This window comes from Mastomys coucha, unplaced genomic scaffold (assembly GCF_008632895.1).
Source record: "Mastomys coucha isolate ucsf_1 unplaced genomic scaffold, UCSF_Mcou_1 pScaffold6, whole genome shotgun sequence".
NCBI lineage: Eukaryota > Metazoa > Chordata > Mammalia > Rodentia > Muridae > Mastomys > Mastomys coucha.
The window spans coordinates 115,939,445-115,966,290 of NW_022196912.1; the positions used below are offsets into that span (position 1 = coordinate 115,939,445).

General features: G+C 48.7%; 1 protein-coding gene and 1 pseudogene across 3 annotated transcripts in view; one reads left to right on the plus strand and one right to left on the minus strand.

The window, feature by feature from the left end:
• LOC116081100 overlaps positions 1–13,728 on the minus strand; it is a 70,859-nt pseudogene extending 57,131 nt beyond the window's left edge.
• The window catches only part of Slc24a4 (solute carrier family 24 member 4), a 142,169-nt gene continuing 128,286 nt past the window's right edge, over positions 12,964–26,846 (plus strand). The window contains exons 1-3 of one of the 3 annotated variants that reach the window (XM_031356436.1): positions 12,964–13,019; positions 13,878–14,026; positions 16,064–16,174. In XM_031356436.1, the coding sequence (XP_031212296.1) occupies positions 13,897–14,026; positions 16,064–16,174 (241 nt within the window). In that variant the 5' untranslated portion in view covers positions 12,964–13,019; positions 13,878–13,896. Of the gene's footprint in view, positions 13,020–13,231; positions 14,027–16,063; positions 16,175–26,846 lie in introns of those variants that run through there. The other 2 variants (XM_031356437.1, XM_031356439.1) reach the window with 2 other exon arrangements.

Below are 26,846 nucleotides of genomic sequence, written 5' to 3' on the forward strand. Positions count from 1 at the left end.
CCGACTGTAGAATGTTTATGCTCCAGGGAAGTGGCTGGAAAAGTAATTTTCTGGGTACCTACCTTACCCCTTGAAGAATCGCAGTGGGCTGAGTGAGACCCCACTGCCCGGCACAGAACCATAGCCACCTGCAGCTTCAGCCTCAGGCTCTGCCCAGTTGAAGGGTTATCCAAGTTCCTAGGCAGGAGGTGAGAGAAGTCAGGACCGGACCTCAGTGCTGGCACACAGAAGCACCTCTAAGGGACTCCTTAGCTTGAGCCTACAGTTGACATAGAGAAGGTGAGCTGTGCTCTGGCTCTCCCCCCGCCCCCGCAGTGCCACTATCTGCATTCTTGAACCTGCGAAGCCATAGGCCCACAACTCCAGATCTAGTTCTCTGAAGATGGACCCTGTTCATTCCTGAAAACTCCCCTTAGACGTGGGAGCTGCCCACCCCCAGCTTAAGAAGAAGAAATGCCATTTCTTTTACTACTGGATGAATCTCAGCTGGTAGCCCCCTTTCTTTTGGGGCTGACGTCCTTCTGAGCATGAACTATGATCAAGCTTTGCTGGAAGGACCTGTCAGGCCCAGGACCACGGCATAATACAGGGCTCTGGGCAAGGCATGCTGGGCAAGGCATGCTGGGTTTCTTCCCCTTCCGACCCGAGCACTCTGTTAACTTTTTCACAGATATACCCTGGTTTCCTGAAAAAGAAGGTAAGGTAAATTTGTTTTTCATTGCATACAAAGTACCCATGAGGTAAAAATTATTATTTCTATTTCTTAAAGCAGAAAGTGCCATAGAGATGGCCTGCCTAACTATTTGCACTTACTTAATTTGCAGCGGACCTGAGTTCAGTTCCCAGCACCCACACACACCCAGCTCACAACCGCCTATAACTCCAGTTCCAGGGCATTTATGCCTTCTTCTGGCCTTGAAGGGCTCCAAGCATGCACATATGTGCAAAAATACGCTCATATGTACACGCAAAATAAAAGCATCTTTTTTTTTTAATGGTAAGAGAGCTGGTAGGCACAAATAAGGGCAGAATTGCAATGTGAACATTGGTTGTTTTTTATCCCAAACTGTATTCTCTGCCCCTCAGTTAATTAAAAAAAATTAACTGAGGCTACACATTTGGTACATATAAAGGGATAGATCTAGTACATATGTGGCTATACTATGTAACAGTAAATGCTATCCCTGTGAGCCTGGCACCCACAGGTTCACAATGCTTCCAAATAAATGGTGCCAGGAACCTGCCAGAGAATGAGCAAATGTCTGTAGCCACTAGACCTATGACACCCTAGGCAGATATTTCATCTTCAGCATACCGATGGAAACACAGAGGTATTGAGCTCCCAGCCTCACAAGCGTCCCTGGCAGCAAGATGCAGCCTGGGAAGTCATGCCGGCTCTGATTGATACTCTTGAGTTCACAGTTACCCTAGGAGGCTGCTCCGTCTGTGCTCTGGGTACAGTTGTCCAATTTTGAAGATGTAGGTCCCAAAGCTGCCTCCCTGACCTTGTGAGTAAGAATTCACAGGGCCGAAATGAAAGCCCTTACCCCAGATTCTCTAGACAACTGGGGATGGGGCTGTCTCAGCATCTGCTGTATTTATTGGGTTACCTGGAGAGAACAGAGCTTCAGGCACATCTACTCATCCGACACTGCATCTGGCTCTGCTGCTCTGGTCATGGGTGATCTGCAATCCTCTGCTCCGTGAGGGGGGGGCACTCTGGCAGCCTCCTGACAAAAAAGACACCAGTCTTTCTCTAGAGAGACAGCACACTATTCCTAAAGACTGTGGCTGTCACATACAGTGGGTCACTTAACAGGTGAGTCTTGAAGGTTTCTGGTGTGTGGCGTGTGTAAAGTCAGAGACACTTACCTACAGAAACTAGGGAAGGCTGCCACTCAGTATCGCTGTGAACTTCAGCTGCCGCCCAGCTCTAGGCAGCAGGAACAGCTGGGAGTCCTGCACTTTGGGCAAGACTCTGCATGGCTGTCTCTCAGTTGTGTGGTATCCGGTGGGATGGGCTTTCAGGCACTGCTCTTCCATGGCTTACGGCGCAGTGAATTCAGTAGCAGTAGGTGTATCTGTGCAGACTTTAGACTAACCTGGCAGTGTGGACAATCCATCAACAGTGGAGGAGCTTCAATTTTCTAGTAACCAGACTTTGACATTACAGACACTGTGACTCCTATTTAAACCATCCATAACACTGGGCAAAACCAGACCTCTGACTTCATCCAGATTTCCTTTTAAGTGACATGGCATATTGTCCCACAATCTCTTTCCACTGGAAATTGGAATTGGAGGGGGCAATGACATTGGAATATCTCTGGCAACAATACATAAGAACCACACATCTGGAGATTCAGCAATTAGGGCTGGAGGAGGCCTCACCTGAAGAATCAGGAGCCCTATATAGCTCTGTTTAACCAGCTAGCTGGACATGCAAGATAGTTTCTTCCTATTTTTTAAGAAAAGGCCAGGCACACAGTCAGTGGCCACCTTCCCAGTGATGTGATATTTCATTTACAACAGCCCAAGAGCGTAGCTTGTACGTGTTAATATTGGACTATTTCTCTTCGTGGTTAGCTGCCTCCTCACTTCACTGTTTCCATAGCAACACTCCTCAAACACCACTTCCTACTCTGAATACACAATGTAAACAATCTGCCGTTGAACATTTCCCAATTTAGGGGATTGGAGCCAAAGCTGAGAGGCCTGTGATTAGAGAGGAAGGTGAGCTGCTGAGAGGTGGGCTTCTGGTGGCCACTCAGAAGGGTGCCCATAGCAGCCTATGGGAATCAAGCTATCAGACAGTTACAGATCACTCTAGTCTTTCAGTGAAGGAACATTTACTACAGGAAGAGTTCACAGGACTCCGATATCATCAGTTAGGGACAAGGAGCCTCAAGATCCCAGAAGTGACATAAGTTGCTCCTATTGTCACACAGCTTGTGATGGAACATAGTAAGAATTAGGGCTTGTCTGAGATATACAAATGCTTTCCCTCCACGTGCGTCCCAACAGCCCCCGTTCTGAGTCCATGGCAGCCACTGTGGTGCATCTGGGCATTCTCCTGCACAGCCTGCATACTGAGCAATTCTTCCTAAGGTCAGCACTGTGTCTATTGACCAGTTGGACAGTTTGCACACCACAAAACCCTTGCTGGGCCTGCATTCATAGGGTCTTAGGGCTTCAGGAATTGTATTTCTCTGATGAGGAAAATAGGAACTCAGCCTGTTCCCAAAACAGCCTAGGACCCTGCTCAAGGCATTGTTATTTTCTTTTTTATCAAAGGAGCTATTTTTGTTTCCAGTCTCACCCACACGTTGTAGTGTCCATGACTTCCACATCTTCAGAAGCAAAGCAAGACTGTCTGTTCTCTTTTCTTTTTTTCGCCAAGTTAGGGGGGCTGGGGGGGGGTGCGGAACTCAAACCGTTTCTTTCAACTTCTTAGCAACCCTTAGCATTCTTTGACTTCTGTGCAAATGATCACATGATTTCTGTGTCTTTAGCAATGAGCCAAAGGACACTCATGGCTTCAGGAAGTTCAAGAAAGGCTCACAGAGTATGTTGGAGAAAATGCCAACACCCGGCTGGGGGATGGGCGCTGTTAGAAGGTGATGGAGAAGTTACCCACCTAGCTGCTAGCTAGACTTTGGAGCAGGGGGAGGTATGGAGAAATTCATCATTGAAAGATTTTAAACAAGTGACAATCTCTTAGGGTTACTGGTACAGAACAACTGCCACCCTTGCAGGGTCCTGGGGGTCCCATGGCTTGCTCCATTCACTGCCACCAGACCATTGCTGCACTGGTATGGGGCTTGTCTGCTGTCTCTCCTCCTAAGGGATAGCTCTCCAGGTCTCCCCATAGATACCAGCTAGAGTCACTAGGAACCCCAAAAGGGTCCCCAAGAGGTAGACCTGCCCTTGCTGCTTGTTCTGAGCAGGTCTGACTGCAGTCTCCATCAGACTTCTCAGGCTCTCAGAATGTTTCACACAAGATGAGATTTGCAAGCCTGTCAGGGCTTGAAGTTGTGATGATCCAAGACAGCAGGGAACATTAAGCCCAGATAGTAGGAGACGACCCTCCCTTAGCCTCTCAGACACAGGGCTGTCCCTTCTGCTCTGAGGCCTTCCTCTCAGAAAATCAAATACAAACCAAACCAAAGCCAAACCAAAACTCTTAGAGGGGGTGGAGAAAAGAGGGCTCTGAGACAGGAGATCAAGCTCAGTCGTCCAACTTTACAACTGCCTCACTGTGACCCTGAGAAAGTCATGCTCCTTCCCTGAGCCTCAGTTTCCCTGTCTGTAGGCTTCAGGGACTAGTTTGTATTCATAGTCTTTAAATACCAGGTCTATAGGGCTACTGGATGGTAGAAGGCACAAAAAGGTCCCCAGGTGAGATAGGTTTTGGAAATGCCAAATGCAGCAAAGTATAAGATGCTTGTCTTATGATTCTTCTCGGCACCATTAGCATGCCATCCACATCCCCAAGGGGACAGCATGGAGTGTGCCCACAATTGTGAAAATGAAATTTGCTTCTGTAGAATTTGGAGATGAAGACATCTTGATGGGAATTAGAGGGTGTAAGTGACAGAAAAGGAAGAAGCAATGGAAAACAAGGGTGGCAGGGTGGGTGGCAAGGTGGAGGGCCATGGCATCCTTAACTTCTCTCCCAGGCCTGGTGTGAATGTTCTAAAAGTCACCATGTGGCTCTCCATTATGAAACTCATCTCCTGAATATCGATGCTCCATGGTAGAGACAAAATTACTGCCATATCCAAAAGTCTGGCTCTTACAGGTCACCAGGGTGCCATTTATTAAATCATCATTCAAGGGCACATGATTCTCTCTTGCTTAGTGACACAGGCTGCTCACCAGGGGCTGCCTCCGTGCAAACTCAGGAGCCAGATTGAGAGACTGAGGAACGGAGGCAAGGGCTTCTGCCTCCTTCCATTAGAGCCCACACACACACACACACACACACACACACACACACACACACACACCGCCCAAGGTGACTGAGAGAAGGTGCCTAGGAACAAAGGCATACCCAGTTGAGAAGCGTCAGAAGGGATTTCTAAGGCAGAGTTCTGACGTCCACTTTTCTGCCATCTGCTGCCTTTTGAGTGCTGGCCTTTGAAACAAAACGGTTATAATAAGTTTATATACTATATTTACCAGCAGCCTGAGGGATTAGCATTCTCTGGACTTGAATGGCCTCATGACTACTCACACGGGTGACCTACAGGAGGATGGTTTTAGCCGCTGGTGATGTGAAGGACAGAAAGCTATTCTGCTCTCAGAACCAAGGAGCTCTTTCCGGTGGTCCCCACGTTGAGATCTTCAAAGTATTTGCATTTTCCCACCTGGAACCGTTCCATCGGGTAGCGAGTAAGAATTCATTCCAGATTTTGTCTTTTAAACCTGGTTTAAAAGGAAGGAGGGAGCAAAGAGCAGTCCCCAAAGCTAACCAAGAGCATCCATCAGAAATCCTTTAAATTAAATTAAAACACTGAATCATTCAGACCCATCCCATTGCATAACAGCCATTAAAGTATTAGCATTGCTTTGGGGGTACTCTGTTATGCAAGCTACCGCTAAATCTCCTCTGGGCCTTTAAAAAATTCCCCCAAAGAGTTGTTGTTTGCTAATTTATTTTTAAATGGGCTGCATCTGTGTTGATCCTAGCCTTCAATTCATTTTTTGGCCTCCCTGCAAGGATGGCAGAGTGCACCAAAGTTGGGACCTAGCATCCAAGAGGTGTGTGATATCTTTAATTCCTTTCTACACCTGCAGTAGCATCCATGGCTACTTGTTCACTGGAGCAGGTGTGTGATGGCAACTGATGCATGCGTTCGAACACGACTGTCCAGCGTATCTCCTTGCTCTGTACTTCTTGGCCTCAGTTTCCCCATATATAAGAAGAAGGTTTGGATGAGGAGGCTCATTGTTGGCAAGATGATTAGGAACAGGAATCTTAGACTCAAGCTTTGTCACTTAGAGCTGCGTAAGTTTGGGCAAGTTGCTTAAGTATTCAGAGACTTGACCTCCAACATTTGCAAAGGATACTCCGGATGGGACTCAGCCCACAGAGTCGGGAAGAGTCAATGAGTAGATGGATACCAATCAAGGGCTGTGGTGACAGTCTGTCCCAGAGCGAGGACAGACAAGTGTGATCTGTGGTTCTAATGGAGCTTGTGGAGGCCCCAGCAAGATGGTTGTGCATAGCAGAAAACCTTCTTCTCGTCTTAGGCTTCATTTCCCAGGCAGCCATAGCCAAGTGGTTGAAGCACAACCCCTGAGAGCAGAAGAGTCACCATGTCTAGATCTGTCCCATCACAACCTTCCCATGAGAGTCTTTACATTCGTTCCTCCACTGTCGCCTCTACAGATGAGCATGTTTCTCTGGAAGCCATGTTGTTTAAGGATGGCAAGTCACAGGATGAAAGGAACAAGGGTGATCCCACAGCCAGGTGGAGACTAGCCGCCTGCTGTACTCCCAGTTTGAAATAAACTCCTAAAGTTTAAGTCAGTGAGATTTGAGGGTGGCTGGAGTTCCCATAACAGTGCTCTGGGCTAAGTACCAAGTCTAATAGAATTGAAACACCTTCCCCAAGGGACCAAACCTGGTTGCAATTGTTTAATTGCTCAGCTCCTAGTTTCTGATGTAAACTGGGTAACAACCAAAGTACTCCCAGTTCTCTAGAAGGGGACACAGGCTTATGTGTCTGGCAAGTGCTAGCCTGGTACCTGGCGAGCTCTCTGCAGATGGTTGCCCAAGCTGGCCGCCTGGGCTGACTGCCCCCACTTCCTGGACAATGGAATAGCATCTCTGCCCAGATGCCACAGGGACCTGCTGTGGTTACCCAGGCAGTAGCCCACGTCCAAAATACAGCATTTCAGTGTGCGGAGTTTTGTCACAACCTGCCTTCTTAGCTTAGCTATCCTCAGAGTGGGAGTGAGCGGGGATGCCCACCACTGAGGCCCCCAAATGGGGAAAGTGAAATGTTTCCTCCTTAAAACTCAGAACAGACACATGTCCCTGAAAATCATGGGACCAGGGAGAGACTCCTCTCATGCTACTGGCTCACAAGGGAAGTGGCTGGCCAACATACACCTGATCTAAGGTGGAGAGCATCTCTCCTGTATTCTAGCTTTGTTTAGCAATTCCTGTGTGCAGTCTCTGCCTTTGGTATAGTGCCTCCAACATCCTCTCTGCCCCTCTTTCCTGGTGCCTTCTCTCGTCTTTATACCATCCTCATTCTCACCCACGTATTAAGGCTCCTCTAGACAAACAGAAAGGCAGAGCTTTTGATTCCTGAGCTGTAACAAAGAAATGAAGAAATATGAAAATGTAACGGAGTGTACTGGCTGAAGATCAAACCCCCAAACCTCCCTTGCTTTTGGCCAAACAGGGCACTCACTGATCATAAAGGAAAGGCTAGCTTTTGTGCCATGTCACAGCTTGTACTGAGCAAGAAGAGACAAGTCTGACAGCATCATCAGGGGTCTACACTGGAGCCAAGACCCTTGCCAAATAGCGTTTGCCACTGGACCTGAGATCGTCTCCCTGCCTCGGGTGATGGGAGTCTGGTGAGCAGAGGACCTGTGGAAGGTTCACCAAGGTTGGAAGCTCAGGTCTGGGCACTTCACTTGACCATAATTCGATATCTTAGTGGAGGTGGATAGTGCTCTGCTTAAAGCAACGAAAGTCTCCCTGGCCAAGCTGCTCAGCTAGATATTTTCTGATCTCCCTTTGGTAAGTATGGTCATGGGACCAAGTTTCCCCTGGTGGGATGTAAGAAGTGACATGGAGTACTTTTGAATCTGGGACTTATGACACTGGATGTTCCTCTGTCCTGTTCTCTTCCACATCCCTATGAATACAACCCGGGTGTGGTGGTGGGACAGCTGCCATCATGTGGATGAAACGCCCAAGCAGATGGCAGAACGCAAGGAAGAAGGAATTTAGGGCCCTGTGTGACAATGAGGAACCTGGACTTCCAAACCTGAGCTGCTCTTGATGACTATTGTATTGTCATTTTCATATTGGGAGTGATGTGTGTATGTGAGTTTATGTGCATGAATGTGAAGGCCTGGAGGAAAGGTTCAGGCACTGGTCCTTGCTGTCTTTTTTTTTTTTTTTTTACACATAATGATTCTCTCTCTCTCCTTCTGTCTCTGTCTCTGTCTCTCTCTCCTTCTCTTTCTCTGTCTCTGTCTCTCTCTTCTCTCTCTTGTCTCTCCTCTCTTCTCTCCTCTCTCTCTCTTCTGTCTCTCTTTCCTCTCTCTCTCCTCTCTCTCTCACCCTCTCTCTCTCTGTCTCTCTCTCTCTCTCTCTGTTTCTCTGTGAGACATAGAGACAGAGTCAGACACGCGCGCGCGCGCACACACACACACACACACACACACACACACACACACAGAGAACATGCATGCATGGCCAGAAGACAACATCCCCTGGAACCGAAGTCACAAGAGGTTTCAAGCTGTCCAATGTGAGTACTGGGAACTGAGCCTGGGTCCTCTAGAAGAGCAGTCAGTGCTCTTAACCACTGAGCCGTCTCTCCAGCCCCAACCACCTTATGGCACGTTCTCTTTGGCACTCAGGTACTGAATCTCACTGCTATGGTCTGCCAGTCCTTTTGACGATATATTACAAGTAGGTTACGGTGAGGAAAGATATATAAGTGTTCGGTTATCAGGTGCCTTGTCAGTGCCTTCTGAACGAAGAGTGAACACAGGCATTGATTGGTTCTGCGTTTAAATCACAAGAATCTTCAGGGCAAGTTTACAAAGTACTTAGCAACCTCATATCTCTAGTTAAGGGAAACAGCTTTGTCAGGTAAGTTACAGATGTGACTGTTGTGAGAAGCAGGTGTGCAGTAGTGCCCAAGTCTGCTGAGATGTAGCCACAAGTCCCTGATGACCTTGACCGTGAAGATGGGTAGGAATCTGGGCTGGTGCTGAAGTGATGGGGAGAGTGACTGCCGGGGAAACATTCTTTATCTCCTCTGTGCGTAGTCAAAAAATGTGTTGCCCTGTTCTGTATGAGCTGAAGTAAGCATCTCGTGGTCTGGGCACGGTAAACTGCTGATAAGATAGCAAGTCCTCACTCACTGGGAGGAGACTGAACTGTGACAGACACGCTACAGTAGAGATGTATCCTAGGGCCCTTTGCAGCAGAGTGGGACTTCAGCAGGAGGAGGGGGGGGGGCAGGAAGAGTCTCAGAAGGCAGGAAGGAGGGGAAGCTCTACCCCAATACAGGCGACCTTAGATGGTCTACTATGGAGCTAGAGTACAGCCACTCTAACAGCACTTCTGGAAGTCCCCGGGGCTTGGTGCAGTCAGGCAACTCACTCTGGCCAGAAAATGGTGAGCCTTGGTCAACAGGTCACTTCCAGGTTATAGTATTTGTAGCCAGCACAGGAGTCTGAAGGTCCCTTGTCCTGTTGGCATGACAAGGAACAGTGCTCGCTGCTGTGGCTGATCCCAGACACCCATGTGGCCCCACCCCTTGACATACCACCCTTGACAGAGCTTGCTCCCACAGTGTGATCCGGCCCCTCAGGACAGGTAGCATTTGCTTTCCTTAGGAAGGTGCTAGATAGACAAATCCTCAGGCCTTACCCAGGATGGCCGAAGCAGAAACTCGGGTAGGGCTCAGCAGCGTAGGTTTTAACAAACCTTCCAGGGGATTCTGAGGCACAAGAGAGTTTGAGAACTCTCTTGGATGGCCAAGGCAGGAGGATTTATTAGTCACAAAGAAAGGTGGGAGGATGGCTCAGTGGGTAAAGTGCTTGCTATACAAGTGTGAAGGCCTGAGTTCAAATCCCCAGTGGACATGACCCACATATAAGTCAGGTATGTTGGCATCCAGTCCCAGTACCGAAGGTGGAAGGGGAGAGTAGACAACTGGACCTTGGACACTCATTGGCCAATCAGACTACCTCAAAGGGGTAAGCTCTAGTGAGATCTCAACTCTGTCTAAAATTGGGGGAAAAGGTGGACAGTAACAGAAGGCACCCAATCTGAATTTCTGGCCTACATATGTACCCCAGTGCACACAGATGCATATACATGCATAAGTCTCCCCCCGCACCCCAAATAAATTTAGAGAAGTCACAGAGAAGGTCATTCTGGCAAACTTTAAAACCCTGAGTAAAATGCTAAAGAAATAGGAAAATTTATTGTGTGTTAGAAAACGATTTTAAAGGAAAATCAGCACTGTACCCAACGCCCACCAACGGAGCCACCCTATCCAAATAGCTAAAAACTGTCTGACTGTGTGCACATCTTCTACCATGTCAAAGAAAGTCTCTTGCAGAAAGAGACTCTGAGTCCAGTGGCACTGACTCTAGGGCTCAAGATAAACCCAGGGAATCACTTTCCATCTGTGCCTGTGGCCTAGCTGATTTAGGAAGTGCTCCTGAATGCTTCCAATTTGAAAGGTACATAATATCCAATTCTGTCTTCTGCAGGCTGAGTCATTAGTGTGCCGTTGCAGAGGCTATTTGGTAATGGGCACTATTTAAATGAAGCCAAAAAAAAAAAAAAGAGTACAATTTCAAAGGAATTGCTTTTTAAACTGTCAAATAAAAGGAATCCATTTGTGCATGTGAGATCATTCCAAGGATTCTAACTATTAACTGAAAGCAGTTGAAAAATGTCAAAGAGAAAGAAGTGTTCTATTATGGGTTGTCTGTTTCCAGGTGGAAACTCACGACTTCTTTGACCTGGTCTGGACTCAGAACTTTCTGTTTTCATTAGTCCTTGTGAGCTCACAGGTGCACATTTTTGGCATTAAATCTTAGAAACAAGCTGCTAGGCTTAATTCTTTATTTACTTGTTTCCATACCAGGCATAGGTGTATTATCTGCCAACGCTTTTCCCTCTGTCTTAAATTGGGTGTCAAGGGCACTTGCTAAGCAGCTTTCCAAGTAGCATATTTAATAGTTTTTTTTCCTTCCCTCCGTTGTTGATAAACTCATCCTTGTCTAATCTAGTCAACAAAGGGAATTGTATGTATGTATGTATGTATGTATGTATGTATGTATGTATGTATATAATTTTTCCATCGCCAGTGTGCATGTTTGGTAGCCAGTACCAAACTGGAGGACAATGAGTTGGAGAGACACCATCACAGACCAGATGGAATCCTGGATGGTTTCTACACAAGGCCCTCCTAGGGCTTTCTGGTTCATACCCTCTTGGGCTTTCCATGTGGTTGGGTTTACGCCCATGCCCTCAGTCTCTTCTTTGTGATGTCTGTTATGTTGGTAAGTTATCCTGGGCTGTTTGAGTACTCCAAGAAGCTGGAGGTGCAGCTGTGATCCCCTACTTAGAACCAACCATGTTTCCATCACAGGATCCCTTATCTGGGAGAAGGGACACTACCCTCCAACTCTATGATGGGTGGGGGTTGGGAGAAGAACAACAGTAAAATGACCAAAAGTAAAACCACTATGTCCTTGAGGGCAGCTCAAAGGTAGCCCCTTTCCAACAGATGTTACTATCGCCTATCCCATAATATAAAAATGCCTGCAGCGGGCACCAAGATCACGAAGCTCATCCATGAAGAGAAAGCTCAACTGAAAACTGCAGTTGACTGCCTCAACTTGCCCAACGTTGGAACTGTCTCCAGTTTATAAATCTCAGATTTGACCATGTTTTGCTATTTATCTGCTGGCCGGCCTGCCTGCCGCTCTTTGCTCTTTTACTTTGGTTTTCTTCTGTACTTAATAAACTCATCTATTCTCCTGACCATACTGAACAGTATAGAAACGAAGATGCTGCAAACAGTGATACCCCACCCCACACCCACCCCAGCCTTCCAGGTGCCTCTTAACCTGTGACCCTCTGCTTGGCTAACAAATATAAAGTGCTCTTGCCTGAGAAGGACAAAGGTGCCTTGCAGGTAGTGGCCAGCTGGAGGAGGCATTGGGGACAGTCCCCAGAAGGGAAGTCCTCGAACTTGACTGTGCTCGAGGTCTCTAGGGAATCTGGTTAAAAACGCACATTTTAGCTCAGTAGGTCTAAGGGTAGAGTTGTGTGGCCTCCCTGTCTCCTAAGCTCCCAGGCAATGACTTGGCTGCTGTGGACCATGCTTCAGCCTAAGGAGCAGCTAGGGCATGCTTGGCGGTCTCTGCAAAACACTTTCAAAATCCCACTTAGCAGCATGCAACTGAGGGACAGGCCCCCCTTTAATTTAGGGTTCCTTGAAAGCAGACACTGGGTCTAATACACGTTGTTGTTGTTGTTGTTGTTTTGTTTCTTGGCTGGATGGCACTTGGCACAAAGCCCACAAATAGTGGGTATGTATTTATTTAATTAAACAGAGTTGGCTTTGACCCAAAAATGGTTTTAAGGAGTTAACCCCTAAATCAGCACAGGATAGAAAGCCGACAGGGAAGTCTGAGTTAGAGATCCTTCCTGATAAAGGTCCCCTCCACTTATTCGCACCTGGATGACACCTCCATTGCCCTTCGGCAATTTCACTGCGCCCACATTTTAAAAGCGGTTTACACTAGAGAGCCCAAAGGAAGGGAGATGGAAAAACAAACCCAAACCAGAAAGCCCTGCGAAGCTGTAAGATTGCAAAACATCAAAAGCTCCCAACTGTTGGCAGTGGAGCCGCAGAACTGCGGGGTTTCTCCCTCTGTCAGGTTAGCAGCGTTTTGTAGGTCGGTGTTGCACCCCCGCCACACAGGTTCCTACGTTGCCCAGAGAGCCTGGCAGGAGCTGGTCCCGGCGGGCGTCGGTTGGCTTGGTGCAAGCCTGTTTCTTGGCACTGAGCGAGTAATTAAGCTGCTTGTGCATTGGTGACCTCGGGGTGGTAGTGGTGACCGCCTTGGGTCGCTGGGGGTTGGGGGGGGCCGAGGCCTCGCGGGGTGCCGGGACCCGTGTGAGAGCAGAGCCCGACAGAAATCCTCGTTCTGAGAGTCCCTGGTGATGCCACAACCTGTTCCACCTTACAGCAACCACAGAAGCTAAGGACACATTTCGGCTCCATCGGGTTAGGGGGAGAGAAAGAGGAGGGTGGGGAGGCAAGGAAAGGGGATTATATTGGTCAGTAGTTGGTCCTCCCTTGGGGGAAGGGAGAAGCGCACTGGGAGAGCGCCCCAGGGGAGGTGTACACGTGCAGGGGAGGGGGGGGGATGAGAGGCGGGCAGGCGGGAGGGGAGGAGTAGGGAGACGAGAGCAGCTTGCAGGAGGCGCCACGGCCTCGCAGACGCAGGCTCTGGCCGCCGAGGAGCCAGAGAGAAAGTTCCCGGGGACAGTTCGCCCGCGGGAGGGCCCAAACTGTGGCCACTGGCCGAGAGGGTCTCGAGTCCCGCGAGTGCCGCGCGCGGTCCTCCTGCAAGCACTTGGCTGCCCGGGTCCTGCTTTCCGAGAAGCAGAGGAGCCTCGCGGGCGGGCAGCCGGGGCGGCCGGGGCTAAACTTGGACGAGGAGGAGGATGCTGCGAGTGGGCGCGGCGGCGCGGGGCGCGGGGGCGCTCGCCAAGCACTGATTGCTCCCGGCGGACTCCGAGCGCGCGGAGGAGCAGTGGGCAGGTAGCGGCTCCAAGCGCCCGGACTGCGCCAAGCCGACCAGCAGGGCCGCCAGCGCCACCGTGCAGGCGTCGTCTCCTCGCCACGGAGTCATGGTGCGAGCAGCGCGCACGCCCCGCGCGGAACTCTGAGCTCCGGCCGTGCAGTGCTCCTCCTCCTCTGGTATTCCCATCCGGTCTCCCCGTGACTGCCTTGCTCGCGGACCATGAAGCTATCTCCCGGAGCCCCTTGCCTCTGAGCTGCGCATCGCCCCGCTGCAGCACCAACGCCGCTGGGCTACAGACAGCGCTCCAACCCTTGAAGCTCGGGATCTTCTTCCAGGGACGCCGGACGTACGGAGATGGCGCTCCGTGGACTCATCAGGCAGTGCAAAGTTCGCCGGAGGCGAGAGATGCTGCCGCAGCAAGTTGGTTTCGTGTGCGCTGTGCTGGCCCTGGTGTGCTGTGCCTCCGGCCTCTTTGGAAGCTTGGGTAGGTGTGGGGAAGGCTGTTCTCACTCGAGGAGTTTGGGGGGGTGGGGGCTTGAGCTAGGACAGCTCCAGCTTCTTCTCTGTCAGATTGGTCCCCAGGGTTTTCCCTCCTTGTCCGGCGGGTAGTGCTCACCCAGGAGCGCTGTGCCACACGCTGGACCGTGGCGACGTTCTGCCGAATTGCTTAAGCTCCCTGGGGGTTCCGGACGCGGTTGTAGGTGTGCTACTGGGACCAAAGCCTGCACCACCTCTGTCCCTGGAGTGTGGGGGCAATGGACAGCTGCTGGCAGCCCAGGGGTAGATTCTCCCGCTTTTGGATGTGTGAAACTGAGCGGTCCGATCGCTTCCCTGTTCTGCATAGCTGCAAAGGTTTGCTCCATCCCTCAGAGACCCAGATTCTCAGACTTGGTTCTGCTCTCCTCCTTGCACCTGTTCTGATCCAAAAGCCTGGTCCTCCCCAACCCTAAACGGAGGGAGGCAGTCTGTCCCTGCGGGAGATTGCTGCCATGTTCCAGCATCCCTTCACTCAACTCTGCTTAATCCCCACGGAAAGGGAGGGCTGGCATGCGTAGCCCTGATCCACACTCCTCCAAGCAGAAGGCGACCTGGGAGTCTGTTAAGACATGCAAATTTCAGACGGAGTGGGAAAAGAGAAGAAACTTATGAAATATTTATTTCGGGGTTATTTGGGCTTCTGTTTAGCCTTTAAAAAACGTTTCCTGCCTAGATATTTCAGAACTGGGTGCTGTGAACATTTGGGGTGCTCCCCCCATGAAATAAATGTTGTCAACTTAGCCAGAGGCAAAGGATGGAGGGCACCTTTTTTGAGTGGTTAGTAAGGCCATTAACATAGTATCTTGGGATCATTAAGGGATCTGTTCAGTGCCTTTAAAAGCAAGTGTTAAATTTTTAAAAAGAAAAAGAGACACCACTCTCTTTCAATACCCAGACTGTGATTTGGGGGTAGAAGGCTAGAGAGTGGCTCGTTTCTAAAGAAATCCAGAAAGTTTATTTTTAACACCTCTATCCCCAATGCTTTGCAAGTGGACAATTAAACACAAGAAATAACAAAATGTCTAGAGGGGCTGTGAGGCGTAGGCATTTTGGAGAATGTATTGCTACCAGGCTGAAACATCAGACCTCTGGAGAGGTAAAGAGTTAAGGTGTAGTCTGAAAGCTGGAACTATCTTTATTTGCTAGATCGGGAGTTAGCTTCCCGTGCTACTATCTCTGCTCAGGGGCATCCATGCCTTCCCGGCTATGGCTCTGTATGACCCCGTGGACCACAGCATGATGACCTGGGAGCTTGGTACTATAGACTCTGCCTTGGACCTACTGAGTCAGAGTTTCATTTCGAGCAGACCCCTGGGGTGATGTGTTTATCCACCTAGCCATGTACCATGTGTGCTCAGCCATGTCAGCTGACTGAGCACACAAATTTAAGCATCCAATTGTGGGGACGACCTGAGCAAGTTCACTGAGAAAGTATTTAATGCTCCTAATGTAATCTTTGTTGTGTGGAGGTGGAGAGGTAGAGGGAGCTGGAACCAGCTCAGTCTTTGTCCAAGGTCGGATCACAAAGTGATCCATGTGAGACTAGAAACAAGGGATTAGGTTCAGGAAGCAGGATAGTGTTTATAAGCAGGTGATCGATCGCATGCTGCCAATGACTGCAGCACTCGATACAGGTGATTCTAAGTAGCCAAACCTGAGGCTACACAGACGGCCCGAGGTTAAGAGCATGTACTGCTCTTCCAGAAGACCTAAGGCCAATTCCTAGCACCCTCTTCAGGGCCCTCACTACCACCTGTAACTCCAGGCAGATCTGACTCCTTTGGCCTCTGTGGACACCTGCCCTCAAGTGCACCTGCCCCCCCCCCCCCCCCCCCCCGAGAGATACATTTAAAGAAAAATAATAAATAAGTATCCAATGCCTGTGCCCGACCTAGCTAGATGGACAGAGGTAAGGTTGGTTTTGAGAACTCAAGAATTACATGGAGCTGATGGTGTCTGTGACTTGTTCTCTTTTCCAATCCAGGCCACAAACCCGCTTCTGCTGGCAAACACGTTCTGCAAGACTCGTGGCGAAATAGAAAGTTGATGGCACCAATCAATGGGACTCCTCTGGCTAAGAACTGCACAGATCCCGGTAAGGCGAGCTATCCCCTTCCCTGCAGGGGTTCAACCCCAGCCTGGGCTTGATGCTTATGTGGACAGATCCAGCCAATGCTGGGAAAGACGGTCTTAGGCGCTTGAGTGAGAAAAGGGGAGCTGCATAGTGTTGAAATGAAACCTATAGACATTCGTCAGCCACGCTGCTAAGCAACACAAGAGCTTTCTTTATCCGGCAACTACGAAGGTCACATTCAAGAGTCTAAAAATGTTATCTTTTGTTCTAGAGGCATTATATTTCCCCTGCTCTCTTGCCTTTGCCCTGGTGGCTGTCATGTCTCCCTTTGCTCGCCATGTGCATTTGATGGTCCCCTTGGGACAATGAATCCATAGCTTGTGGTGGGTTTCTTTGTGAGATGTTCTACCAGGATGGGAGCACTCCGGACCACTGAAGGGAGGACTCTGGGTTCGTTTGCTGGGCCCTTCCTCTCTAATGGAAGTCCTCAGGTAGTTGGGTTGTGCTTGTCCTGGGAAAGCTCTTTTAATGTTCCTCGCTGGAGTATCTGGGGTGGTAGGGTCCCAGGGATATCATCTGTTCTATTCTGCTGTAGACAGGCTTCATTTGAACCAACAGCTCTCAGGAGGAGGGAGTGTACCTGGTGGCAGAGACATACACTTCTGCTCAGGCCTCTCACAGGACAGGTCTTAGTGAAGAGAATACAGTAGGGTGAAGAGTTCAGAAGCCCTAAGGTCGAAGACTTTCTTATAGATGGCTTTTCTACCAAGTTGCTGGGTAAATCATGCAGTTTTCCGGGGTTTCTGGCATGCGACATGGGCAGAATGGTGCTTGCCCACTCTGGGTTGCTGAGGAATCTGCCAAGGCTCTGCCAAGGGCTGTGTGTAGGAGATGGAACCACCGGGCAGAGGAGTAGGCTTGGGTGCAGAGCTCCAGGCTTCTGACGTCAGCCTCCATAAGGCAGTGCCTTTTTAAGGGAGGAAAGGTCTGTGGTGGAGACACAAGATGCTCAGCTGGCTTCAGGACCCAGGTCCGTGTGCCGAGACTGTGTGTTGGGCTCCATGTGCTCTGCTCGCTGAGACAGTGTTTCTCAACCTGTGGGTCACGACCCCTTTGGAGATTGAAAGACCGTTTCACAAGGGTCACCTAAGACCAGCAGAAAACTCAGTTATTTACCTGACAGTCTCATAACAGTATCAAAAATTACAGTTACAAAGTAGCAATGAAAATAACTATGGTTGGGAGTTACTACAACATGAGGAACTATACTAAAGGGTCACAGCGTTTGGAGGGTTGAGAAGCACTGCTCTAAGTTATCTTTCTCTTTTTAACACCATGAGCTTCTTTTCCTCCAGAAGCCTCCTATAACGACTTTGGAGTATGGAAGAATAGTGAGGACTTTCAAAACAGCATTTGCAATTCCTACTGAGCCTGGACATCTATTCTTGAATCATCCCATTATCTTGGTGACCCCATAGGCAGTGGTACCATGCTGTCGTTAACATTCCTAACATGCCTTTTTTGTTCAAGTACTTCTCTGCCTCCTGACAAGGGGCGTTTACTCAATCATGAGCACATGTTAAGCCATGGACTTTAAAGCAGTATATTCTCTCCCACAGGAAGGACTAGCTTTGTCTACTTGTGGAGAGGGAAACGAGAGAAACCATCCATGTCTTTAGCAGTAATTAACACTCAAATTACACTTTATGCTGACTATATCCATGGCGTGCCTAGCAATAGGAGGGTCTCAGTGAACGGGATGGTGTAATAAAAAGCACGTCTTGATACACAATAGTCTTTGTGGTGTTTTGCAAAGATGGGGACATAGAGGCCAGTTCAGTGGCTCCTGAAGGTCTCATCTCTGAGTCAACTGATTTCTGGTGCTATCTTAGCTACTCTCTTAATGCTATGGCAAAGATCATGACCAGGGCAACTTAGAAAAAAAGTGTTTAATGGGGCCTACAGTCTCAGAGAGTCCATGACGGTGGAGCAAAGGCATGGCAGTAGGAACAGCTGAGAGATCCCATCTTGAGCCACAAGCAGGAGGCAGACCTCCCTGCCACACACACACACAGAGGGTGGTGGGTAATGGCATGAATCACTTGAAATCTCAAGTCTAGCCCCCGTGACATAACTTCTTCAAAAGGCTACACCTCCTAATCCTTCCCAAATAGTTCTACCAATGTGGGGACCAAGTATTTAAATACTCTGAATGAGTCCTGTAGGAGGCACTTCCTTTTTGATGTATTCAGGAGCAGGAGCTGACCTGCTAGAACTTTGTGTAGTCATGGTATACATGAGGTTGGTCTTTGTTTCCATGACAGAAACCTTCCCAACTAAGTTTAGCAAACAAGGAAAATGATTGGCTGGGTAACTGGAGAGTGGGCTCAGAGGTTAAAAGGTATCTATGACTCAGCTTCGCCCAGTCTCTAAGACTCAATTGTGTTCTAGCATGGGAAGATGCTCACCCAAAGGCCACTCTTTCTAATGTGAATTGGTGTTTTGCCTACAAGTGTGTCTGTGTGAAGATTGGATCTCCTGCAATTGGAGTTACAGATGATTGTGAACTGCCATGTGGGTGCTGGGAATTGAACCCAGGTTCTTTGGAAGAACACCCAGAGCTCTTAACCACTGAGCCATCTCTGCAGCACAAAAAACTACTCTTATGTCTTTGCTGGCTCTGATTGTTGTAAAGAGTGTATCTGAACCCTGAGACAAGTTCTTTGGGCTTGGGTTGACTTGGCCACATGATGACCCTAAGTTAACTATGTGGACCAGATGAGTGTTGGGTACTGGATTGTCTTAGGCCTCAGTCATGGGCTGAATATCCAGAGCATCAGCATGTACCTGGTAGTCAGTGTGCACCTGGGGTCAGTGCGCACCTGGGGATCAGTGTGCACTTGGGGTCAGCATGCACCTGGGGTCAGTGCACACCTGGGGTCAGCATGTACCTGGTAGTCAGTGTGCACCTGGGGATCAGTGTGCACCTGGGGTCAGCATACACCTGGGGGTCAGTGGGCACCTGGTTGTCAGTGGGCACCTGGGGGTCAGTGTGCACCTGGGGTCAGTGTGCACCTGGGGTCAGTGGGCACCTGGGGGTCAAGAGTGCACCTGGGGTCAGTGTGCGCCTGGGGGCCAATGTGCACCTGGGAGTCTGTGTGGCTGGGCACCTGAGGGTTAGTGTTGCTGGGAGTGTGAGAATCTGTGTGACCCTATAAGTGTGGCTGACACCTATTGGTCAGTGTAAGTGGACAACTGAGGAACAGGTAGATGCTCACCCAAAGCTTTCATCCTGGGCTGCTGCTATGGATAAAGGTGTACTGAGGCTCCAGGTTAGAAGTTCAGGAGTGTAGCAGAATCCATGCATAAGAGATATTTGCAAGAGGAAGTCAGAGTTGCTCCAACCAAGGCTGGGGCCCAAAGGTTCATAGTGGGCGATCACCACAAGCCTACTAGGAATATAGTCTCCTTCTCTCTCCTACTAGAACAGAACCTGCATCCTAACAAGGTCTCCAGTGAGTTTGTGTACGCCTGCGAGCCCTGCCCTAGAGTGTTGCTGGACACTGGCAAGTAGGCGGCTGATCAGTGTTTCTGTGTTAGGCTAGAGGTGTGGGATATGTGCCAATCATGAACACGGCTCTGCCTTTAATCATCCCAGCACTGAAAAATCACTTGTGAAGGTTTAATAAAAGTTAAGACTTGGTTTAACATAGTAATTTTCCAAAGTATTTGTTTATTTGTTTTACACATAGGAAAAATATAATTATTTAATTTTGGCCAATGATGTCTATAGAAAATTCATAATTTTCCCTCAGAGACTTGAAGGCATGATCTGGACTCCAGGCCTTAGATATTTCTTTTCACAACCTAGACCAGTGGTTCTCAATCTTCCTGTGACCCTTTTATACAGTTCCTCATGTTGTAGTGACCCTCTACCATAAGATGGTGTTTGTTGCTACTTCAAAACTGTAATTTTACTGTTAGCAATTTATGATGTAAATATGTGCTTCCTATGGCCTTAGGTGACCCTGTGCAAGGGTCATTTGACCCCCACCCTACCCCCTCCCCGCAAAGGGGTTGTGACTCATTGAGATACCCTGGTCTATATAGAGCAAGCAATACAGAAGACAGGTTTGGTGTGGCCAAAACCTATGCAACAGTAATGAATGGCAGGGACCTTGAGTCTGTCACTGGCTGCTATAACAAAACATCTGAGGCTGGGTGGCTAAACAGATGTTTTCTCACAGATCTGGACATTGGAAAGTTAAAGATTAAGTCACTGATTTTTCTGGTGTCTGGTGAGGACTGTCTGCCCTAGAGAGAGCTGCCTTTGTGTGGCATGTTCCTCTGATGGTAAGAAAACATAATTAAGCTTCCTTCTCTTCCCCTCCTCCTCTTCCTCTTCTTCCTCTTCTTCTCCCTTCTCTTCTTCCTCCTTCTTCTCTTTCTCCTCTTCTTTCTCCTCTTCCTCTTCCCCCTCCTCCTCTTCTTATTAAGGGCACCAATCCATTGTAGGAACCCCACCATCATAGTCTCCTTTAACCCGAATCTCCATCTTATACACCCAAAGGCCTCTGAATACTCTTATATAGAGGGTTGTGGCTCATATAGAGGATCGGGACCATGGATGGAGCCCATTCAGTCCACAGAGGGACCCAACAAGTTTCCAGGCCTTTCTTGGTGGTAGCACCTAGAATGTTTAAGGGTACATTTCAAGTCTGGCCTGCAGGCCAGGACACTTCCTGGGGAATGCAGATGCCAAGGCCTGACCTGGAAATCAGGACCAGTGACGGGGAGCACTGCATGGGCAACTTTTAAGGCTTCTGGCCATCATGACCTCTCTGTCTTTCTCTCTCATGGGTTTCTGCTCATCACTGCAACATCCTAAAGGTTGTCCCTGTCCACCCAATCCTACGTAGACCCCCCAAACCAGTGGCCGTCATAATGTCTTGTTCCATTGCTCACAAGTGTCCAGTCTCCTGCCCACTGTCATACTGCTCAATGCCTGGAGCACATACAACGAAAGCGTGGTTTGCTGTCTGAAGCCACCATGTGCATTTCAGCTTTCCCATCGGCAGCATGGGACACAGGGGTGATAAGTACATCTGGTTCACAAGCTTACTAGGATTACACATATCGCCACACATCAGCATTTAACCTGGCGTTTGGCATGAAAGACATCCTCTACCCTGGGATATAGGACAGTCACACACTTGTGTTTTCACCCACCGTCTCTGGTCCTGAGACAGAGCTGGGGCATCAAAAGCACTGGGCAGCCGTTTGTTGATAGAGCCTGAGGAGTATGAGCTGATCATGCCCCTTACCGAGCATTGACTCTTGTCTCGTGAAAGCAACCATTTTTTAGTTTGCTGTATCTTATCTTTGAGGATTTATAATTCTAAAGGCAGTTTATCTTGGAACATTCTTACATAGAAAAAAAATGTTTACTTCCTACTTTGGTTTGTTTGTTTGTTTTACACTGTGCTGAGCAAGGCTTCTTCTTCTGTCCTTATCCCCACCCACGCCCACATTTGAGTTTGAGTGAGTGCCTCTTTTTCGGCTCTGTCCCCCTGTACTTTTCTGGCATCCAACATCTTTAAAAAGTAGGTGAAGAAGAGAGGAAGTGGCTTTGTTGCTACTGCTGGGGAATTTCAGGCCTCCTGTAAACCTTGCTGTGTTCGAGTGTGCATTCTGAAGTGCCCGGTGGCTGTGTGTCCTTGGGAGGAAGGCTGGGAGGAGCAGGCTGAAGATGAAGGGTCTTGTAGCATTTCAGGGGAGCAGAGCAACCGATGCAGGCTTTGGATGGAGGATGCTTTGTGATCAACTTGCTTTTGTGACTCTGTCCTTGCTTTTTTTTCTGTACTGGGTAGAGGGGGAGACAAGTGTGAGAGAAAGTACGCGGCAGACTGGGTAAGGATGGGAGGGGCATGCCAACGGGAGCTGGTACACAGCTGAATCAGGCAGAGATGAAGCCATTGGACAGTACCCCTACCACAGGTCTCATAGATGCCCCCATGCAGGAATCAGAGGTGCAAAAAGCATGGGAACTAAAGAAGAGGAGAAACCAGAACTGCAAAAGGTACATCAGGATTGTGTGGAGAGGCGCCAGGTACAGGCTACAGGAACAGGGCTGTGGTAAAGCCAGCAGCCTGATCACAAGAGGAGGCTGGGGAGACAGTCATTTGCCATCTAAACACCCACCTTGTGCTGCTTGGAGGGTGGGATGGGGTCAAATGGGTCCAAGTCTTTGGGAGGCAGTAACCTGGATTCTAATGTCAGCAGTTAGACATTAAGACTGCCTGCTGACATTTGGGCACTTACTACATCTCTTACCTGTGAACAAAAAGAGGTTGTGCTGGCTAGATTTCCAGACGCTAGAAAAGGCTTGTGTCTGTGCGTCTTGGAGATGGCTCTGTCTGGTGATAGCAGACCTAGGGTTGAGTCCCAGCTCACTTCTTACTGGTGATGTGACCTTGAACAAGTTGTGTAATCTTTAAGTTTCAAGTTTTCCCTTTTGAAATGAGGATAACAGAAGTTCCTGCCCACCTTACGAGGCCGCTATGAGACTTAAGCCACTTGACAGGTGGAATTTTTAAGTGGTACCTAGCACATGGTAGTGCTGTCCTGGGATACCATATGTTGGCCACATTCTGAGTACACTCTATCATCTCTCTTTTTCTAAGAACTCTTTACAGAGGGGCTATTAATGCTCTTGCTCTGCAGATGAGAAGACCAAAGCCACCCAGAGAACAACAACAACAAAAGAAAAAAAAAGCAGGGAAGGGGAGCGGAAATATACTCAATATACTCAATAATTATTTTTCTAGAGAAATTTTAGGTTTATAGAAAAAATTTGAACAAACAACAGCAACAAAATATGGAGAACCACTTACCTGGTCCTGGCTCTCCAGCAGTTCACACCTAGCTATCCACACCTAGCTTTAGAGTGTTACACTTGCACACATGAACTAATATGTATATATTGTTATTAATCAAAGTCTACAGTAGACTTCAGCATTCACTTCGGGCTCCCTCCGTGGGTTCTGATAGATGTGGGTCTGCCATTACTGATTCTTGCTCAATGATTTATTTGGCTGCCTTAGAAGTCCCTCCTGGAGCCAGCTTATAGAATGTGGACTGGGAATGGGCCTAAGTTGGTAGACTCCTTTCCTAACATACCTGAGGCTCTGGGTTCCCTACCCAGTGGTACATGGGGCAGGAGGGGCAGCAGTTCAAGGTCACGCTTGGCTCTATAGCCCATTCAAAGCTAGCCTAGGCTATATGGAACCCTGACTTTAAAAAGAAATAGGGTTGGGGCTGGGGGCTGGAGAGATGGCTCAGCCTTCAAGAGAACTGACTGCTCTTCCAGAGGTCCTGAGTTCAATTCCCAGAAACCACATGGTGGCTCACAATCATCTGTAATGGGATCTGATGCCCTCTTCTGGTGTGTCTGAAAACAGCAACAGTGTACAGTGTACTCCTATAAATATAATAAATAAATAAATCTTTTTTTAAAAAAAAGTAGTGGAGGAGAGTGTTGAGCCTATATCCTGATCCATAGTTATAGTAAATGGGGGTAGAAAAGACAAATTATGGCAGTGAGCCCATTCCGGCTAGATGCCCCTCTGAGGAACGAGGCATGTGGATCCCTGGCAGCAGCAGACATCAGATTGCTTCTTGGTATATTTCTAATACTGATTTGTTTGCAATCAAAAGGCAGTTTTCTCCGTTATCCAAACTACTGGGGCCATCTGCGAGCAAACCTTTCTCCCCACTGGGCCATCTGCTGCCCCCTGACACGCCAATCCTTCGTTCCTGACTCTACTCTCAGGCCTCCCGCAATCCAGAGCGCGCCCACTCTGCTTCCTGTTCAACTCTGAGAAGTGTTCCTGACTGGGTTAAAAATGGAAATGATGAAGCACTGCCATGTGCTGCCTCGGGTAGGAGCAACCTTGCTGTGCGATTCCGCACGGGAGTCGCAGACTTAAGATGGGAATTTTGTGTTTGATGTGGCCCATTCTTAAGGAAGTACTGGAACACGGCATTTCACTTTAAACACACACACACACACACACAAATATCCATGCTGGATTCTTTCAGTGTTTCTCTTGGAAAGTTGGGAATATCCTCCTAGGGAAAGGAATGGGAGTCCACTAGGTGTCTGAGAAGGAAGAAACGGGAGCCCTCCGTTGGCAGGTGGGATGGTGTCATGCCGGGTTACGATCCCATAGCTTCCTTGGATGCATCAATAAAAGCACATTACCAGCCCTGTACTCAAAGCAACCACAACAGAACACTCATTTCCAGATGTCTGTCTGCCTGCTTGGCTCTGTACAAAGCTCTAAGACCAAAGGTCCTCTTGATGCAAAGGGGTAGAGACTTGAAGGAAGGAGCTTGCCCTTGGAGAGACAGGGCAGCACAGAAGGACAGCTAAGCGGAGGGAGCTGTTGATACTTTTTGAAAGTCACAGCATCATGTCCATACCTGGAGGAATGCTTACCAGCAAGCCCAGCCTCACTCCATGGCTGACCCAGGGGAGAGAGAAAACAAAACAGCGGCCAGGAGTGCTGGCACAGTCGTGAGTAATTAGGCTTCAGGGAGTTATCAAGCGGTTCGCGCTTAGTTAAAGATGAGGCCAAAGCACATGACATTGATTTTAGTATTTTGTAGCAAAGGGATAGGGGATGGGTATGTATGTACCATGGGGCCAGGATGAAGTTGCCTGCTGGTTCCCAGCAGCCATGTTAAAGTCAGTTAGGAGAGAGATGGATCCCAGTTCATAGTCTATGTTGGACCCATGGATGATAGATAGCTCATGGCAGGCTGTGAATGAAATGATGCAGGCATTTGCCAGTCTTTGTTCTTCAGCCTTTCAACTCCGTGAAGGCAGAGACCAGATGCACTTTGCCCTTGCCTCTGAGACTAAGGTATAAACTCAGCTTAGAGTGTATGGTAACTGACTGCAGAGGCCCCTTCATGCTGTGCACCAGGGAGCTGTGGCCCACAGACACGGCCTCCCTTTCAACTGTCTCGTCTAGCCTGTGGATAAAATGGGGTAGGTAGGGCAGGGACACTCATAAAGGGGAAGTTGGGGGTTAAGAATATAACGCTAGAGACAAACCTTCTGGTCTGTAAGCTCCTAGTTCTGAGACCCTGAGCTCTCTTTATCCCTGCCCTGAGGAAAGGGGCAAGGTTGGCTCTGTGTGTGGATGTATTGATATTACCTCAAGTCTGGAGCCATGACTGGTGTACAGAAAGTGGTACCATGTGTATGCATGTGTGTGTGTGTGTGTGTGTGTGTGTGTGTCCCTTCCTTACAAGGCTGTGAGCACCACATGTGTTCATATGAGAAATGTGTTCAAGTTTAGGTTTTATTTTGAGCTCCACACCCCTATCCCAAAGAACAAACACCCCAGTGCTTGCTACAGTTTCTTTGGAGAGCAGACATGGTTATATTTTGCAGGGACGACCACGAGACAATACAGACTGTGCTGTGCAATGGTCGTTATTTAGGTCTGTTCTAAATCTGGGGCCTTCTATGAGTCACGTGATCCCTGACAAGTGAAACCGGAGCTCAGAGACCATTTGTTACACTTTGGCCCTGACTGCCTAGATTTTGTTGATGACACTGGTTTTGTAGATGCGCCTTGACTTCCTGGCTGTGAAATGGGCAGAATGCTGGCCCAGGAAATCCCTCAGGCTTCTGGGGCCTCAGTGTGAATGTGATCATGCTCACTTGCTCAGGGTATTAATGCATCTCTCTCAAGACCATCCCCTTCCCTGCGAAAGAGAGAACCAACTATCCGGGACCTTTCAGAATCTACCCCTTTATAACTAGGATTTGGTGAACATGTGCCGACTTATGAAAAGCAAAGATCCCACTGATCTCGTGTATCGCTAGAGCAGAAAGGTAAAGATCATTGAGCCCCACTTGCAGCCTGTGGGGTGCTGTATGAGGCCCTGTGTAGCCAACAATAGCTATACAATCCTAAACTTACTTCAAACATTATGAAGGGGGCTGGCAATGGTGGTGGGGATGGTGGTGGTGGTGGTGGTGGTGGTGTGTGTGTGTGTGTGTGTGTGTGTGTGTGTGTGTGTGTATGGTTCTTGAGTGTGAACTTTATAGGCGATAACATCATTCCCAGTATCAGAAAGTTAGATCCACTTGCTAGACCATCTAGTTGCATGCTAGCTCCAGTGTGTTCACCATTGGTTAATCTCATCCAAACCACAAATGTCTGACTTTCAGTTATGGGCTCCAGTCCAGTGAGAGCTTGGCAGATCCCACACCAGCTGATTCCATTCAGTAACATGTGCTTACTGAGGTCTCTACATATATGTAAATTGCCCTGAGGGGGAGGCCCCCTGGGTCATTTCTTTGGAGTAAGAAGCCGTCTGTGTGGTGCAATATAGCTGCAGGACTCATGTAGGCTGGGCCAGCTCCCTAAGTATGGACCCTGCCTCCAGGGAACATCCATTCTAGTTAAGAGGGTAGAAACCTATGGAACTAACCTGGAACGTGCACAGTGCTTCACTTATGGTATAGTCCTCAGCGTCCGAGTCATAGAGAGCATCACATAACGGGAGGAACTGAAGGTAAGGAAGGCAGATTTTGAAGGTGATTTTGAAGGAAGATTTTTGAAGGCAGGCACCGTTCTAAGCACTTGACACATATGCCTTTGTCAATCCTTGT